The 15,197-nt window shown below is 45.8% G+C and overlaps 1 protein-coding gene across 4 annotated transcripts in view; it reads left to right on the forward strand.

Moving 5' to 3' along the window:
- The window catches only part of XPNPEP1 (X-prolyl aminopeptidase 1), a 90,911-nt gene that overhangs the window by 33,057 nt on the left and 42,657 nt on the right, over positions 1-15,197 (forward strand). For all 4 annotated transcript variants that reach the window (XM_077455076.1, XM_077455077.1, XM_077455075.1 and 1 more), the window contains exons 7-10: positions 9,570-9,665; positions 11,585-11,666; positions 14,574-14,784; positions 14,892-14,981. In XM_077455076.1, coding sequence (XP_077311202.1) covers positions 9,570-9,665; positions 11,585-11,666; positions 14,574-14,784; positions 14,892-14,981 — 479 coding nt within the window. The remainder of the gene's footprint in view (positions 1-9,569; positions 9,666-11,584; positions 11,667-14,573; positions 14,785-14,891; positions 14,982-15,197) is intronic.

A 15,197-nucleotide genomic window follows, 5' to 3' on the forward strand; every position in this document is an offset into this window, starting at 1 on the left:
CCAGCTGGGGAGACACAAGAACACATTAATAACATATTTATCAAATACCATTATCTTGCTGCGCTCTGGTCTTTTGTAAGACTCCCCCCCAATTTTCGGGTGGGAACTAGGGCTGTCCTGAAAGACTACTGGAAAAGACGTTACCGGTAAGCGTAACTCTAATTTTCCCTAATCGTCTTTCAGGACAGCCACTATGAGAAGATAAGCGAGCACTTACCAGTTAGGGTGGGACTACAGCTTGCAAAACCTTTCGCCCAAAGGTCTGCTCACCTGCCGACACCAGATCCACTCTGTAGTGTTTTACGAAAGTGGAATAGCTGGACCATGTTGCTGCTCTGCAAATCTGCTCTGGCGTTGCTCCCGCTCTTTTTGCCTGGGAGGCTGCCATAGCTCTAGTGGAGTGTGATTTAATACCCACTGGGATTTCTTTCCCTGCAACTGAATAAGCCTGCTCGATGGCTACTCTGAGCCATCTAGCAATAGTGCGTCGGGACGCTTTACAACCTTTTCTGGCCCCGGAAAACAAAACAAATAAGGAATCTGACCTTCTGAATGTCTTGGTCAGTTCCAGATAGTGTAGGATACATCTCCTAACATCCAAATAATGAAATTTTAGTTCCTTCTCACCGGAGGGATTGGGACAAAAAAAAGAGGGCAAAACAATTTCCTGGCTTCTATGAAAGCTGGATGCCACTTTCGGCAAAAAGGCTGGATCGGTCTTTAAAACTATCCGGTCCGGAAAAATAACGCAAAAGGGAGCCCTGACTGATAAGGCCTCCATCTCACTGACCCTCCTGGCAGTTGTTACTGCTACCAGAAACACTGTCTTCAGAGTAAGCTCTCTCAGAAAACACTCCTTTAAAGGCGCAAAGGGGGGTCCAGTTAAGCTCTGTAAAACTAAAGATAAATCCCATCTGGGAAAGGACAGACCCTGGACCGGTCTCTGTCTGGACAGGGCCCTAAAGAACCTGACTACCCATGGGTTGGCAGCCAAATGATCTTCCAAATAAACACTGAGGGCTGATACTTGACCCCTAAGGGTACTAATGGATAAGCCCTTATCTGCCCCACATTGTAAAAATTCCAAAACTGCGGAGGAGCTCCGTACTGGGAAAGAGCTCTCTGCGCACCACTTGTTGAAACGTAACCAGACCTTTTCATAGATCTGGCGAGTTTCCTTCTTCCTACTGTCCAGGAGGGTAGAAACTAGTCTCTCTGAAAATCCTTTAGATTTTAATAAACCTTCCTCAGTAGCCAGGCCGCTAACTTCCACTGGCGTACTCGTGGGCAGAGGACTGGCCCCTGAGAGAGGAGATCGTCCCGAGGGGGCAAGAGTAGGGGAGGTTCTACCGCCAACTGCTTTAGCATTGAGAACCATGCTCTCTTAGGCAAATGTGGAGCCACCAGAATCAGAGATGTGCTTTCCATTTGAAACTTTCTCAGAACTGCTGGCAACAACGCTGGAGGTGGGAAGGCATAGCAAGTTCTGAAGTGCCAATTCTGGTTCAAGGCGTCCACACCTAAGGCTCCCTCTCCCCTTTTTAGGGAGAAAAAACAGGGGGTTTTTGCATTGTTTTTGGACGCGAACAGGTCCACCTCTGGAGACCCCCATCTCTTTATTATGAGATTGAAGACCTCCTGGTTGAGAACCCAATCGCCCTCCCTCAGCCTCTTTCGGCTGAGAAAGTCTGCTACCACGTTTTTCTCTCCCCTCAGGAAAACTGCTGAGAGCGAAAGGGTGTAGGTTTCGGCCCAGGACAGGATCTCTGTCGCTAAAGACAACAGGGCTCCGCTTCTCGTGCCACCCTGCTTGTTTAAATAGGCCACTACGGAAGAGTTGTCCGACCGCACCTGAATGTGGTGACCCCGGAGCTCTTTTTTGAAGAATCTGAGGGCTAGTCCCACTGCCCTTAATTCTTTCCAGTTGGACGATCGAGTCAACTCGCCGTCCTCCCAAGTGCCCTGGGCTAGGAGGGAACCCAAATGTGCCCCCCAACCTTTTCCACTTGCATCTGTGGTCACTACCCGAGAAACCGGGATGAGCCACAGACGCCCCTGCGACAGATTCGTCATTTTCCTCCACCACCAGAGGGATCTCTTTACCTGGTGTGGAATATGTACTAGGGTGTCTAGAGCCTCCTGACTGTGGTCCCACACCCCTAGGATGAAGGTCTGTAGGGGACGAAAATGTAGCCCTGCCCACTGCACTGCTGGGAGGGTAGATGTAAGGAGACCCAATACTGACATCAGAACCCTTATGGAAACCAGCTGGTTGCTCTGAAGAGAGGCCACCGCTCTGTCCAGCTTTTGTACCTTTTCTCTTGGTAGAAAAACTCTCAACAGTGTTGAGTCCAACAGGAAACCTAGATAGGAGATCTGTTGTGAGGGGATCAGGTTGGACTTTTCCAAGTTCAGAAGCCACCCCAGGTCTGTAAGGACCCCTTTGGTTAGATCGAGATCCTTGACCAACTGTGTTGGGGATGCTGCAAATAAAAGCAGGTCGTTCAGGTAGGCTATTATACATATCCCCTGGAGCTGAAGAAAGGCCATGGCTTCTGCCAGGACCTTGGTAAAAATGCGGGGTGCAGAGGATAGCCCGAATGGCAGGGCCTGAAACTGAAAATGTACTGTTTCTCCCCCTAAATCTATGGCAAGGCGTAGAAACTTCTGCGAGGCCTCCGCTATAGGGATGTGTAAATACGCGTCCCTTAGGTCCAGAGATACCATGAAACAGTGGCGGGGCAGAAGAGCCCTTACTGAAAAGATCGACTCCATGCGGAATCTTTTGTATGTCACTGAAGCATTCAGGGGCTTTAAGTTCAGAATCAATCTGAACCTTCCAGAGGGTTTTTTCACTACGAAGATGTGAGAATAAAACCCCCTTCCCTCTTCTGCTTTTGGGACCCTGAGAATAACATCCTGATTCTCCAATTCCCTCAGAGCTTCTAGCAAGGCCTCGGCCTTTACCATGCACCTGGGTAGATGGGTGACAAGGAGCCTTTGAGGGGGTGGTCTTAAGAATTCCAAGAGGTACCCCCTTATTACCCCTAAAATAAATTGATTGGGGGATATTGTCTCCCACTGTGGTAGAAAGGCCCCCAGTCTTCCTCCCACTGTAGCTGGAATGTCACTGGGTTTTACGGGGCTGGACAGGAGGGTGAAAAATCGCCCCTCCTATACATCTGCCTTTTTGGGGCCAGGTTTTCTTTTTCCCCTCTGGTTTAGGGGTTTCCCTACGTCCTTGCAGACGAAACCCCTTTTTAGTTTGTACGGGGGTTTTCCGTTTAAGAGGAAAGGATTTTTTCCTGTCCGCTGTCCGGTCTAGAACAGTCTCTAGCCCTGGGCCAAAAAGGAGGTCCCCCGTCAGGGGTATCCCACACAGTTTTATCTTTTAGGCATTATCCCCTGGCCATGTTTTTAACCAGAGGGCCCTTCTGGCCGAATTGGCTAGAGCCGCCGTTCTGCCCGACATGCGGACGGACTCAGCAGAGGCATCTGCTATGTAAGTGATCCCTCGCAGCATAGTAGGGAAGGATGGCAGAATGGTTTCCTTATCTGTGCCTGCCTCAATATGTTGTTGGATCTGTGAGAGCCAGTGCTCTAAATTGCGAGCCACAACTGTAACTGCCATTTCAGGCTTTAGATTGCCGATAGCCGAGTCCCACGTTTTTTTAAGCAGAGAGTCAATCCTTTTGTCCATGACATCTGCCAAGGCCCCCATGTCTTCAAACGCCAAATCTGTGTGTCTGGAGACCTGGGAGAAAGCGGCATCCAATTTGGGATTTTTATTCCAAAGGCATGCCGGGTCCTCTGAAAATGGGAACCTTCTTTTGAGGGATCTAGATAAAAAGGGTTTTCTCTCCGGATCCTGCCACTCCTTTTTAACTGTTTCCATTAAAACTTCGTGCACTGGAAACACCCTTCTTTTTGGTTCCCCCAAACCTGAATACATTTGGTCATGCAGGGTTAGGGGCTTTTTATCCGTCTGGATACCGAGGGTTGCATAAATTGCCTTTAAGAGGTCCTCTACCTCATCAAGGGATAATTTATATCTGGAGGCTTTCCTGGACCCCCCGTCCTGGTCCTCCCCCTCTGAACCCTCCTGGGAATCGGAAGAGGAACTGTCTGGAAGTTCCCTACCTGTCCCTGAAGGGCCTGCAACCTCTGTCCCCCCTGTACTAGCAGGTTGGACCGGAGCAGAACTCTGTGCTAGAGGTGGGGTTGTATCCTGGGGAGATGGACCCGTGGGAAGCTGAAATTTTTCAAAAAGGGACCTAAAAAGAAGAGAAGGTGGACGAGAGCTCTTTGACTGAAGCTGCTAGTCCTGACTCCTGTTCAGATTCCCTTTCCCTAACGAGGGAGTCAATACAGCCTTTGCACAACACTTTGGTCCAAGATTCCCCTAAAATGTCCCTACAGGAGGCACACTTCTTTTTAGAGCTATGCGTAGACCTAGTTTTTTCCGTAGCTTTCTAAAAAAAAAAGGAAAAAAGAAAAAACAGAAAAAGACAAAGTCAATCCAAAGCTCGGGATACAACCCTGGGAGTGCACTAGACCCTTTTTTAAAAGAAGGAATCTGAGCCTCCCCTCCCCCCTGGCCACCCAGGGGGTCTGCCCCCCCCATGATAGAACCATACATTGGGGTGGGGGGATCCTAGATAGAGAGTACCCCTCCCCAGGGTGCTCTTACCTTAGGAATGCTGGAGATAGAGTCTGTTGTTTGAGCCTCAGCTTCCGACATGACTGCAGGTGGCTGCTTACTACAGAGTTCCACGCTGCCTGTGCGCGTTCCGAACTCATCTCCAGCTTGTGCCCGGCCCTCCTATCAGCTCCACGACCCGGAACCGGAAGTCGATCGTATTCGAGGTCAAGCCTTCGTTTCCGCCGGATATGACGTCGCCCGTCGTTCGGCCCGCTCGGTTCAAAGAAAAAAAGGGGCGGACTGTACCCTTGTACAGGGAAATCTTTCGAACGGCTTGCCAGCTGCGTCCCTGTAGACGCGATAGGAGTCCCCCATGACCTGAAGCCGCGCTCGACTCGGAAGGGGTGTCAGTACCTGGTGAGGTAAGTAAACCGTTCGACCCGCCCGACATGCGGACGTTGTTTTTTTTCGAACAGTTTGAACCCAGCTTTCTCCAAACGAAGCCCCTGCTTCTTTCAACCGGGTTCTTTAACGACAAAATGGCCACAGCCTCCCCGACTGATCGGCCTGGTTCCTTGCACAGTGTCTCCCCGCCGGAGGAAACACTAATAACTGAGGTCCGGCAGGGGAAGTAAGAATTTATGGGCTGGCGCAGTGTTTCCAGAGGAAGAGGAGGAGTCTATCTCTCATAGTGGCTGTCCTGAAAGACGATTAGGGAAAATTGTTTAAAGGCATCGGTCAGCTGGCCACCTTCTCTGCCGCTCTTCCTCTGACTGAATGAAGCCTCAGCACCAGGAAATTGTAACCTCCCAGGTTCTAGAAATGCGTTGCACAAACCTTTCTTCAAGGCCTCTTGAAGACGTTTCGTCCTCTGCTCCCTCTGTGAAGGCAGGAGGAGTTCTGCAACCTTACCCTTGTAACTTTGATCAAGAAGGGTTGCCAGCCACTAATGGTCCCTCTCCTTGATACCACAGATTCTAGGGTCCTTTTGTAGGCTTTGCAGAATCAGGGAGGCCATGCAGCATAAGTTTGCAGAGGCGTTCGATTCTGAGTCCTCTGAGTCACTAAGGATCACATGGTGCGTAACTACCTCCTCCCAGCCACGTACAACTCCCTCTGTTTCTGGGGACTTAAAGCCCTCCATTGAAGCCGGCTGTTGAGCGTTATCCTCTACATCCATGCTGACACAGTCCTCCTCCTCCTCCTCCTCCTCCTCCTCCTCCTCCTCCTCCTTCTTCTTCCTGTGCGTTTGGTGTGCCCACAGGAATGTTATGTGGATAAAAGGGGCCTTGAGAGGAAAGGAAGTCCTCCTCTTCCTCCCACTGTTCTGTCTTAAGTGCCCTGTCCACGACTCACACAGGTACTCATTGATGGCCCTCTGCTGTGTGTGTAGCCGCTGCAGCATTGCCAACATTGAGTACCACCTGGTGAGCATGTCACAAATGAGGCAGTTGGTGGGCAGGTTGCATTCCCTTTGAATGTCAGCCAGCCGGGCACTGGCATTGTATGATCGGTGGAAAGGACTACAGACCCTTCTGCCTCAGGAGATCCTGTAAGCCTGGGTACCTGCTCAAGATCCGCTGCACCACCGAATACAGGACATGTGTCAAACATTAAACATGGGTCAAGTGTCCCTGGCAGAGAGAAGGTTGGTGCCATTGTCGCATACAACCATTTCTGGCTGAAGCTGGCGTGGCGTCAACCACCTCTGAGCCTGCTCCTTCAGAGCTGACAGATTCTCTGCTCCTGTGTGGCTCCTGTCCCCTAGGCAGACCAACTCAAGCACCACATGGCATCTTTTAGCCTGACTGCTTGCGTAGCCCCTTGCACGCTTACAGAGCACCACTGGTTCAGAGGACAAATCTGCAGAAGAATCCTTAGAGGAAGAAAAAAAGGATGAGGTGGAGGAGAGAGCTGTGACCACAAGCATTTTGGAGGTGTGGTGGCAGAACAAACTCCAACAACACTGAACCCTGTCCTGCATCCTTCCCAGCTGCCAGAAGAGTTACCCAATGCGCCGTGAAGGAAAGGTAACATCCCTGTCCATGCCTGCCATGCCTGCATTACCATGAGTCAGTGGTAATATGAACCTTATTGCTGACCGTCCTGTCCAACGAGGCCAAAACATTGCCTTCCGCATGCTGGTAGAGAGCCGTAACAGCCTTCAATGAAAAGAAGTAACGTTTTGGAACCTGCCACTGAGATACAGGACATTCCACAAATTCACAAAAGGGGGTTGAGTCTACCAGCTGAAAAGGCAGTGCTAGCAATTTGGCCAAGCTAGCATTTAGACGCTGAGCATGTGGATGGCTGGGACCAAATTCCTTTTTACGGTTCAGCAACAGAGGTAGGTAAATTTTGCCTGCTAAAATCAAATGATGGTGTACTGCTAGCAGATTGGCTGCAAGTACTTGGGACACCTATTGCTATATTCCTCTCAGTGCAGGTTTTTGAGAGGACTGGAGGCATAGTAGAGTTGAAGATCTCAGATGAGGAGCGAGGAGAAGTCTGCCTTTTTCTTTTATGTGGGTCTTTCAAGTGCTGTTGCCAACGGACTGCATGGCAGGTCATCATATTTCTGGTCAAGCATGTGGTGCCCAAGCGGCTGCTCTTCTGACCACGCTTGATCCGCTTCACACATTGGTTGCAAACAGCAACGGTGCAATCTGCTGCACACGTGTCGAAAAAGGCCCACACCAAGGAACTTTTAAAAGTCAGCGGGGAGTCAGCAGCACCTGCGGAGTGATGCAATAGGGTGGCTCCTCTTAAGCTGCCCCCTAGAAGACATCCTGCCTCATTGGAATTGTTCCTCCTTCCCCCTCCTCCTCACCCAAGTACAGTCAATGACCTCATCATCCCCTCCCTCCTCGTCATTGGCTCATACGTGGCAGTATGCTGCAGCTGGGGCAACTTGACTGCCAGTTTCTTGTCCTTCTTGGGCACCCCCCAGGCTCACGTTGCTCCCTTCCTCAACCTGGAAACCAACATCGGAGCCTTCAAATCGCTGTATTATAGAGAGAGAGAGAGAGATATCTCTCTGCACTGACTGAATATCGAGTAAATACTGAATTTATAGTCTATGCTAAATGCAGAGTGTGTATGTGTGATAGCGATATCTCGCTCTCTCTATCTATTTATCTATATATATGTATATTCTCAAATACACTGCCACTAACTGAATAACCTGCCTGCTTAATCTAAATCAAGCTATCTCTCTGTCCACGACAACACTACACACTGACGCCATGTAAGCAGCCTCATATAGTGTGGCCCCCCTGAGCCATGATTGGCCAAAGACACCCTGCCTTTGGCCAATTATGGCTCTCTTAGCAGAACGGGCTGTGATTGGCCAAAGCATGCAGGTCAGGTGCATGCTTTAGCCAATCATCATACAGCAATGCACTGCGATCTCGCAGTGCATTATGGGGCGGTCCGCAGCACTTGAATTTTCCGCGAACGCCCCATAATGTTCTCCGTTTGGCGAGTGGGCGAACACCTGATGTTCGAGTTGAACTTATCTCTTACTTATCGAGCTCATCGCTATTTATTTGTAAGGAAATTGGAAAACCATTTATCATTTTCCTTCCACTTAACAATTTTATGTGCCTCTTTGGGTCTATCACATGAAATCCCAATAAAATACATTTTTGTTTGACAAAATGTGGAAAATTTCAAGGGGTGTGAACACTTTTTCAAGGCACTATACATACTGTACCTAATCTGTCCCTGCTGACGTGTGAACCTTACAATGAACATGGTGCTATATGTGATTTTACATTTTATGTACAATACATTTTGTGTTTTAATATAAATGTCCATGTAGTGTCATTTCTATATGCCCTATATAAAAAGGCCATGGCTACAACTCTGATGTGATGCAGGTTTTTTTTCCCCCTGTTTTTGCCATAAATGTCCTTAGCATTAAAAAAAAAAAAAAAAAAAAAATCCTGCCTAAGAGACCATGCAGCTGTAATGTAATCGAGGTTATGCCCTGCCTGCCTTACGTTCCACTGTCCAATGGGAGTTCTCCAGTTACCAAAAAGGATGCTGATGTTGCTATAGGACAGGAGATGGCAGGTGAGTAAAGCCTGTCCCCGAAGTCAGGGAATTCAAGCCGGCCATAAAGTGTTTGAATCCTGGCCAGTTCAGCGAGGACTGGCTGAGATTTGAAGCATGAATGGGAGGCTGATTGCTGGATCAACTTGGGGACAACCAGCCTGTCAGATTTTACATGCGATTATGCTAGCAGCTGTTATAGTGGTTAGCAATAATCATTGTGTTCCCCCAGCATGGATGACTTCACCCCCCCCCCCCCCCCCCCCCCCCCCCCCGGGCAAACACAATGGCTCCGCGGGAGGGATTCCCCATTAACACTGACCTGTGGTTGCAGGATAGGAAATTGCTCTGTCCACCTTAGAAGTGAAATCAATTTTAACAGGGCTCACAGAGCTCTCTGGCTAATAAAGAAAATAGCAGGTACATTGCAGTATCTACTCTAAGGCAGCCCATACGTTTGTTTTTTTTTTTGTTTGTTTTTTTCTTTATTCAACCAGTGGGTTGAATGGAAAAAGATTCACGTTCAATGTGGGGTATCCTCCCACTGTACTATTGTGTTCTAACATTGGAAAGCTTTCCTCATTATCCAAATGCAATGATCAGTGCCGCTAGCTATAGCCAGGATCACTGATCGGTATATTAAATTCTGTATAAGCAGAGTGCCCCTACATGGATTGAAATTCGATCAGTTCCTGCTGAACAGGCTGAATTTCGATCCATGCATTGTTGGCTTTGGACAGGACTCTGTTTTGCCTGTTATATGATGATCCTGGAACACATCTGCTGGTGATGCTAGAACACCCTCCATGATGTCTCTCACACACAGGAGAAAAACAACCACATACTAAGAAGTTTTGCACTGTTATTACAGGTGTGTCGTGGCAGGATAAGATTGTGGCGCTTCGGGCCAAGATGGCAGAGAGAAAAACTTCATGGATCGTCCTGACTGCACTGGATGAGGTTGCATGTAAGAGATGTTTGTCCTCTCATATGGTAGATCTTACTAGGCATACACACAAGATCTTCCAGCAGTGCCATCTCTGATGTTGAAGGCAGATGTCTGACGTCAATACATGCAGTATAAAATGAAAATAGAAGGTCATCCAAAAAATATCTATGCTGTAGTTAGGTTCTGCACCCTCGCCCCTTTTTTTTTTTTTTTTTAATATAAATTCTCTTTTTTTTTTTTAAGAGTTTTTCTATGTTCTAAGGTTTAGTTTGTAGGTAACAATTGGCATGCAATATGACTAATATGTCTGAAAGTGACAGTGAGGGAGGGAGATGGTGTTTTTATTGCGGTATTATAATTGCCCCGTTAATGAGGGGGAGGACCTGGCAGTTGTGAGAATATACTTGATGACGCTGGGGTTAGGTGGAGATTCCAGGAATCTACTTGTGATTCTTCCACTTTGGTCAATGCAGGATTTGGACAGTCAAACCTTAGTCCAGGGGTCTCCAAACTTTTCAATACGACGGTCACATCATAAATGTTACAATATTTGCTGGTTAAAAGTAGGGATGCACTGATACCATTTTTTTTTAAATTTATTTATTTATTTATTTATTTATTTTTTACGAGTACCGATACTTTTTTTTTTTTTTTTTTTTAGTACTCGCTGTTACTAATTACCAATACCTACCACAACTGTTTCACTTTAGCTGTCAGCAATGGTACAAAGCATTGAAAAGTTATTAATAAATGGATTTTTTATTTTATTTTTTATTTTGCGGTATTTCAATGTGAAATTTATAAATATATGTGTAAAAATATTCACCAACAAAGCAAACAAAAAAAAATGTTTTAATTGTTTATATCGTTTATAAAATAGACGTGAACAAAAAAAGCAGGAAAATAATAATTAAATGGAGGAGAATAGGGAGTTAATTAAGGCTGATTACAGTAAATTTAAGGTTAATAAAAGGTTAAACAGAGGAACATTTGTTCATCCCTTTTTGAACTGCAGATGAAGAAACAGGAAGATACAAACAGAAACAACAATGTTTCTTTTTATTTTAGTGTTTCAGCGGCTGAGCAATGTTGTTAATAAACATTGCCGGCTGCTTTATTTGAATTTTTTTTTTTTATAGCTCCAATTACTGGACTTCTTTAACACTGTCAACAGGGGAGACCTACTGACAGCTCCAAGCCTGAAAGTATCTGTTTCAGGTATCAGTGCACTTTCACGAGTACCGATATTTGTGCAAATACTCAGTATCTGTACTGATACTAGTATTGGTGCAACCCTAGTAAAAAGTCCCCATTGCCCCCCCCCCCCCCCCCCCTTTTGCATAAGGTTCACCATCCAAGTCATTCCTCATTCAGATCCCTCCCCCTTGACATCACGTTACGCATCCGAGCCCCCCCCCCCCCAACCATTCCCTTACATCAGGTTCCCCATCAGAGTCTGTTCCCCCCCCCCCCCCACATGAGGTTCCCCATTAGAGTTTTAAACATAACCCCACTTACATCAGGTTCCCCTTTAAAGTCCCGTCCCCCCCCCCACTTCAGGATCGCTAGCAAAAGTCCCCCCAACATCAGAAGCAGGCACAGTAAGCAGCTTCTACTGACCTTAATCTTCAATCAATGCACACTACTGACCCTAGCTGCAGGATGTGGCCCTTGGTTCATAGTTTGGAGGCCCCTGCCTTAGAGGGGTTTTGAGTTGGTCACCTTCTGCTGTTGTAGGACAAATGTAGTACAGGATTGACCAGGGATGTCCAGCAAGTATCTGCGTTGGTGAATATGTTTATGGCTGCTGTTCCAGTAGCTGGAATTTGACTCCGCACAAAAACGTTAACACCCTGATAGAGGTAAACTAGTATATTTAGTGATATGTGTGTCTCCTGATTAAGGTTTTTAGCATGTGTTCACTTCTCTCTGATTAGGGTTGTTTAATCTCAGAGGCTCTGATGTGGAGTATAACCCAGTGTTCTTCACTTATGCCATTGTGGGAGCAGAAGCAATCAGGTGAGACTGAGCTTTGATTGTTTTTTTATGTGGAGACACCTTTTAAGATGGTATACCAGTTCATCGGGAACCAGATGAAATTCGCTCAGTGGGAGGCCCTGCTTCATTCAACAAAAGCTAGATCATTTGACTTTTATAGAAGCAGCCTGCTGTAAAAACACTGTCCAAACAGTAGCTGTGTCCAATAAGATGCAGCCACTGGTTGGGTATTCTTAGAGCTATCGGAAACTGTCAGAATACAATTTGTCGATCTTCACTGTTTAGCGTGGATGGAGGAATCTGTTAACTTCCTTTTATTCAAGGAATCCACTACTCTCCTAGTAAAATAAGGTTAGTTGTGCCAAGTAAGTTGTTTGAACTTTGCTCCTGATATTTTGAGGTCATGTCCCTTTGTTCCATCCTCTCCCACCACCACCTCTGCCACTTACTGATCCCATCCCCCACCACCACTGATCTCATCCCTACCCTATCCCCCCTATCACTTCTGTTGTAGAAGTGATGGTGGGTGGGTAGGGATGGGATCAGTAAGAAGCAGAGGTGGTGGAGAACTTGGGATAGATCGATTGCACTTCAATTAGAATCATCAGTCACTTACTTGAATGCCTCCAGGGAAGCCTTTCCTCATGGGGAGAGAGAGACCCTCCCCTTCACTCGATTGGTGTCAGCTGACTTAATTTTTCAGTGTCTGCCCCACCTCCCTACATTCTCTCTCTGGATAGGTGTGGCGGGATGGGTCGGTCCAGACAGTCTCAGCCTCTTCTCAGCTCAGTGGGCGAAAGCCCCCCTCCCCGCGGCAGAATGAACGGCCAGGCAGCGCGGCCACGGTGGGCCTCCTGGGAGGTAGATATAATTGAGGTAACTCTGCCCAAGTAATGAGAAGTGAGTTACCATGAGGGGAAGAGTAATCAGTTAGATTACTCGTTACCCTCTAAAGTAACTCCGTTTAACTTAGTTACTTACATCACTGGATATCCGTCCCCAAAGTATGGATGTACATCGGCGTGCGGCGGTCGGTAAGTGGTTAAAAATGAAATATTTGACCAAAATAATGTCTGTAACCTTGTCTAATAGCACCTTTGCATTAAGCTACAGCTCTGATCTATTGGTGTGAACCCTTCATTACTGGGTCCGGCTTTCATAAATATATTACAATGGCTTGTTTTCTATCATGCTGTTTGTGTAAGAACTCCAGTTTCGTGTTTCAAGAAGACCACTTTTTCCTGGCAAAATTATATTTTCTCATTGATCTGTTGTTAGTTTTAGCTAGATAACACAAGTCCTTGGTTTCCATCTTACATTATTTTCCTGATGTCATAACATAATAAATAATCACAATACCCTGCGGTCATGCAGAGATGTCCAATAAATCCAAAGTATTCTTCTGCTTATACCGCTGCACTTACAAGGAAAATGGGCACATCATTTCACAACCCACACATTCTGCTTTGGATTTCAAAAATAATAAATAAAAACAAAAGGACCAACAATCTGTATATGACAGAACAGAAAGCGCTCAGCCAGATCAAAAAATATACAATTGGCTGCAGGTGGGATCTATCCTAACAGAGTGTGTGGACTTGATATGATGGGGCTGTTATATTTAAATTTGATTTATTATTGCGCTTGCATCATGGACCGCACATCAAGTTATTATCGGACCTTTAGATATCATCTTTGTAGAAAAACGTCTTATTTATCCCATCCATCTTGGCTTTGTTAAATGTTTTGGCAGTAGTTATTAATTTGGAACCACTAATCAATATGAGGATAGGAGTTGCCTATCTATAAATTCCCATGTCAATATTAAGTTCCTGAAGGCGCTCTCAATATATTTTATCCCCCAGACTTTCACCATTTTTGTTGCCCATCTCTGGACTGTCCTTCCTTATGAATATCTCTTTTGTAGGTGAGGTCTCCAGAACTGGACACAGTAGTCTAAAGGAGGTCTAACTAAAGATCTGTATAGAGTAATCGGGACCTCCTTCCCCCTGCTGGTGATCCCTCTAGTAATATAAAAATTAGAGGTGCACCAAATGGAAATTTTGGTACCCAAAATGACAGTTTAAAAAAAAAATGTTCTACATAAAATGGTATACAACTTTTTAATTAATATCAATTTAAATAAATATGAATTTATTGTCGGCCATTATTGGCACTTTTAGCACAAGAAAAGCTCAATAAAAATGTATAGTATTAAATTCCATATATGTCTTCACAGTGGTCCATTGCGCTTCCATTGTGGTGTTAAAAATCCAGTTTGCATCTTTTGGTCAGTTAAAAATACGCACCTTCCAGTTCAAATGCATTGAAAATGCAGCAAGAGAGCTTCATAACACAACTGTGTTACGTTTTTGATGCAGTTTTTGAGTCACATGACCTATGAAAAACTCACCATAAGGCACAGTAATCATGGTAAAGCTGGCCTAAAATCGTTGTGAATTCGCTATAAAATCGCGGGAAAAATTCGCATTTTCAGTGCCATTATTGCCACATTTTCTATTACGGGCATTCTATGAAATTACGGTGCATCTTTAATAAAAATCTCTATAGGGGAATCAGTACCTTCTTCCTCCTGCTGGTGACCCCTCTATTGATATAAAAATTTAGAGGTGCACTGAATGGAAATTTTGTTGTATATAGAGGAATCGGGACCTTCTTTGTCCTGTTGATGATCCCTCTAGTGATAAGTAAAGCTCTATAAAGAAGAGCCATCTGGTGATGCACTCCAATAAATTCACAGTTTGCTCATTTTGCAATCATCTGAAAAAAAAAAGCCTAAATAATTTAGTGTACTCTATCAGAGAATTATTTTTCCCTAATTGCATTATTTTGTATTTAGATATGTTGTGCTTTGGCATTTGATCTTCCATCATGTTCTATGTTGTGCCCTATTTTTTTTTTCCACAGGCTTTTTATTGACGGTGAGCGTCTGGCTGACCCAGCAGTCCGGGCGCACTTACAGCTGGACTCGTCTCCAGCCGCTGAGTACAGGATCCAGCTGGAGCCATACGGGTCAATTCTGAGCGCTCTGCAGGGTGTTTGCACTGGGCTCTCCCCCAAGGAGAAGGTGTGGATTAGTGACAAGGCTAGCTATGCACTATCTGAAGCTATTCCCAAGGTACATGCTAAATTCTACAAGGGCATATGTATGGCCAACTGTCCCTTATCTATAATCTCTGTATTTAATACTAATTTTTATTTTTTCATGTGTTTTGAAATACTCAGACTCAAAGGTACCTGTCGCAGTACACGCCGATATGTCTAGCAAAGGCTGTGAAAAACTCTGCAGAGATTGAAGGAATGCGGAGAGCTCATGTAAGTCTTCTTTGACGAATGTTAGGAACAAGTACCAGGAACCGTTAAAGTCCAAGTCTTGCACCTTGACACACAATGAGGTTAATTTCCTAAAACTGGAGAGTGCAAAATCTGGTGCAGCAGTGCAAGGTAGCCAATCAGCTTCTAACTGCAGCTTCTTCAATTAAGCTTCAACAAAAAAAACTTGGAATCTGATTGGTTTCTATGCAGAGCTGC

Source organism: Lithobates pipiens, unplaced genomic scaffold (genome assembly GCF_037356315.1).
Source record: "Lithobates pipiens isolate NorthernLeopardFrog02 unplaced genomic scaffold, aLitPip1_a1.2 Scaffold_25, whole genome shotgun sequence".
In the NCBI taxonomy this organism is placed as follows: domain Eukaryota; kingdom Metazoa; phylum Chordata; class Amphibia; order Anura; family Ranidae; genus Lithobates; species Lithobates pipiens.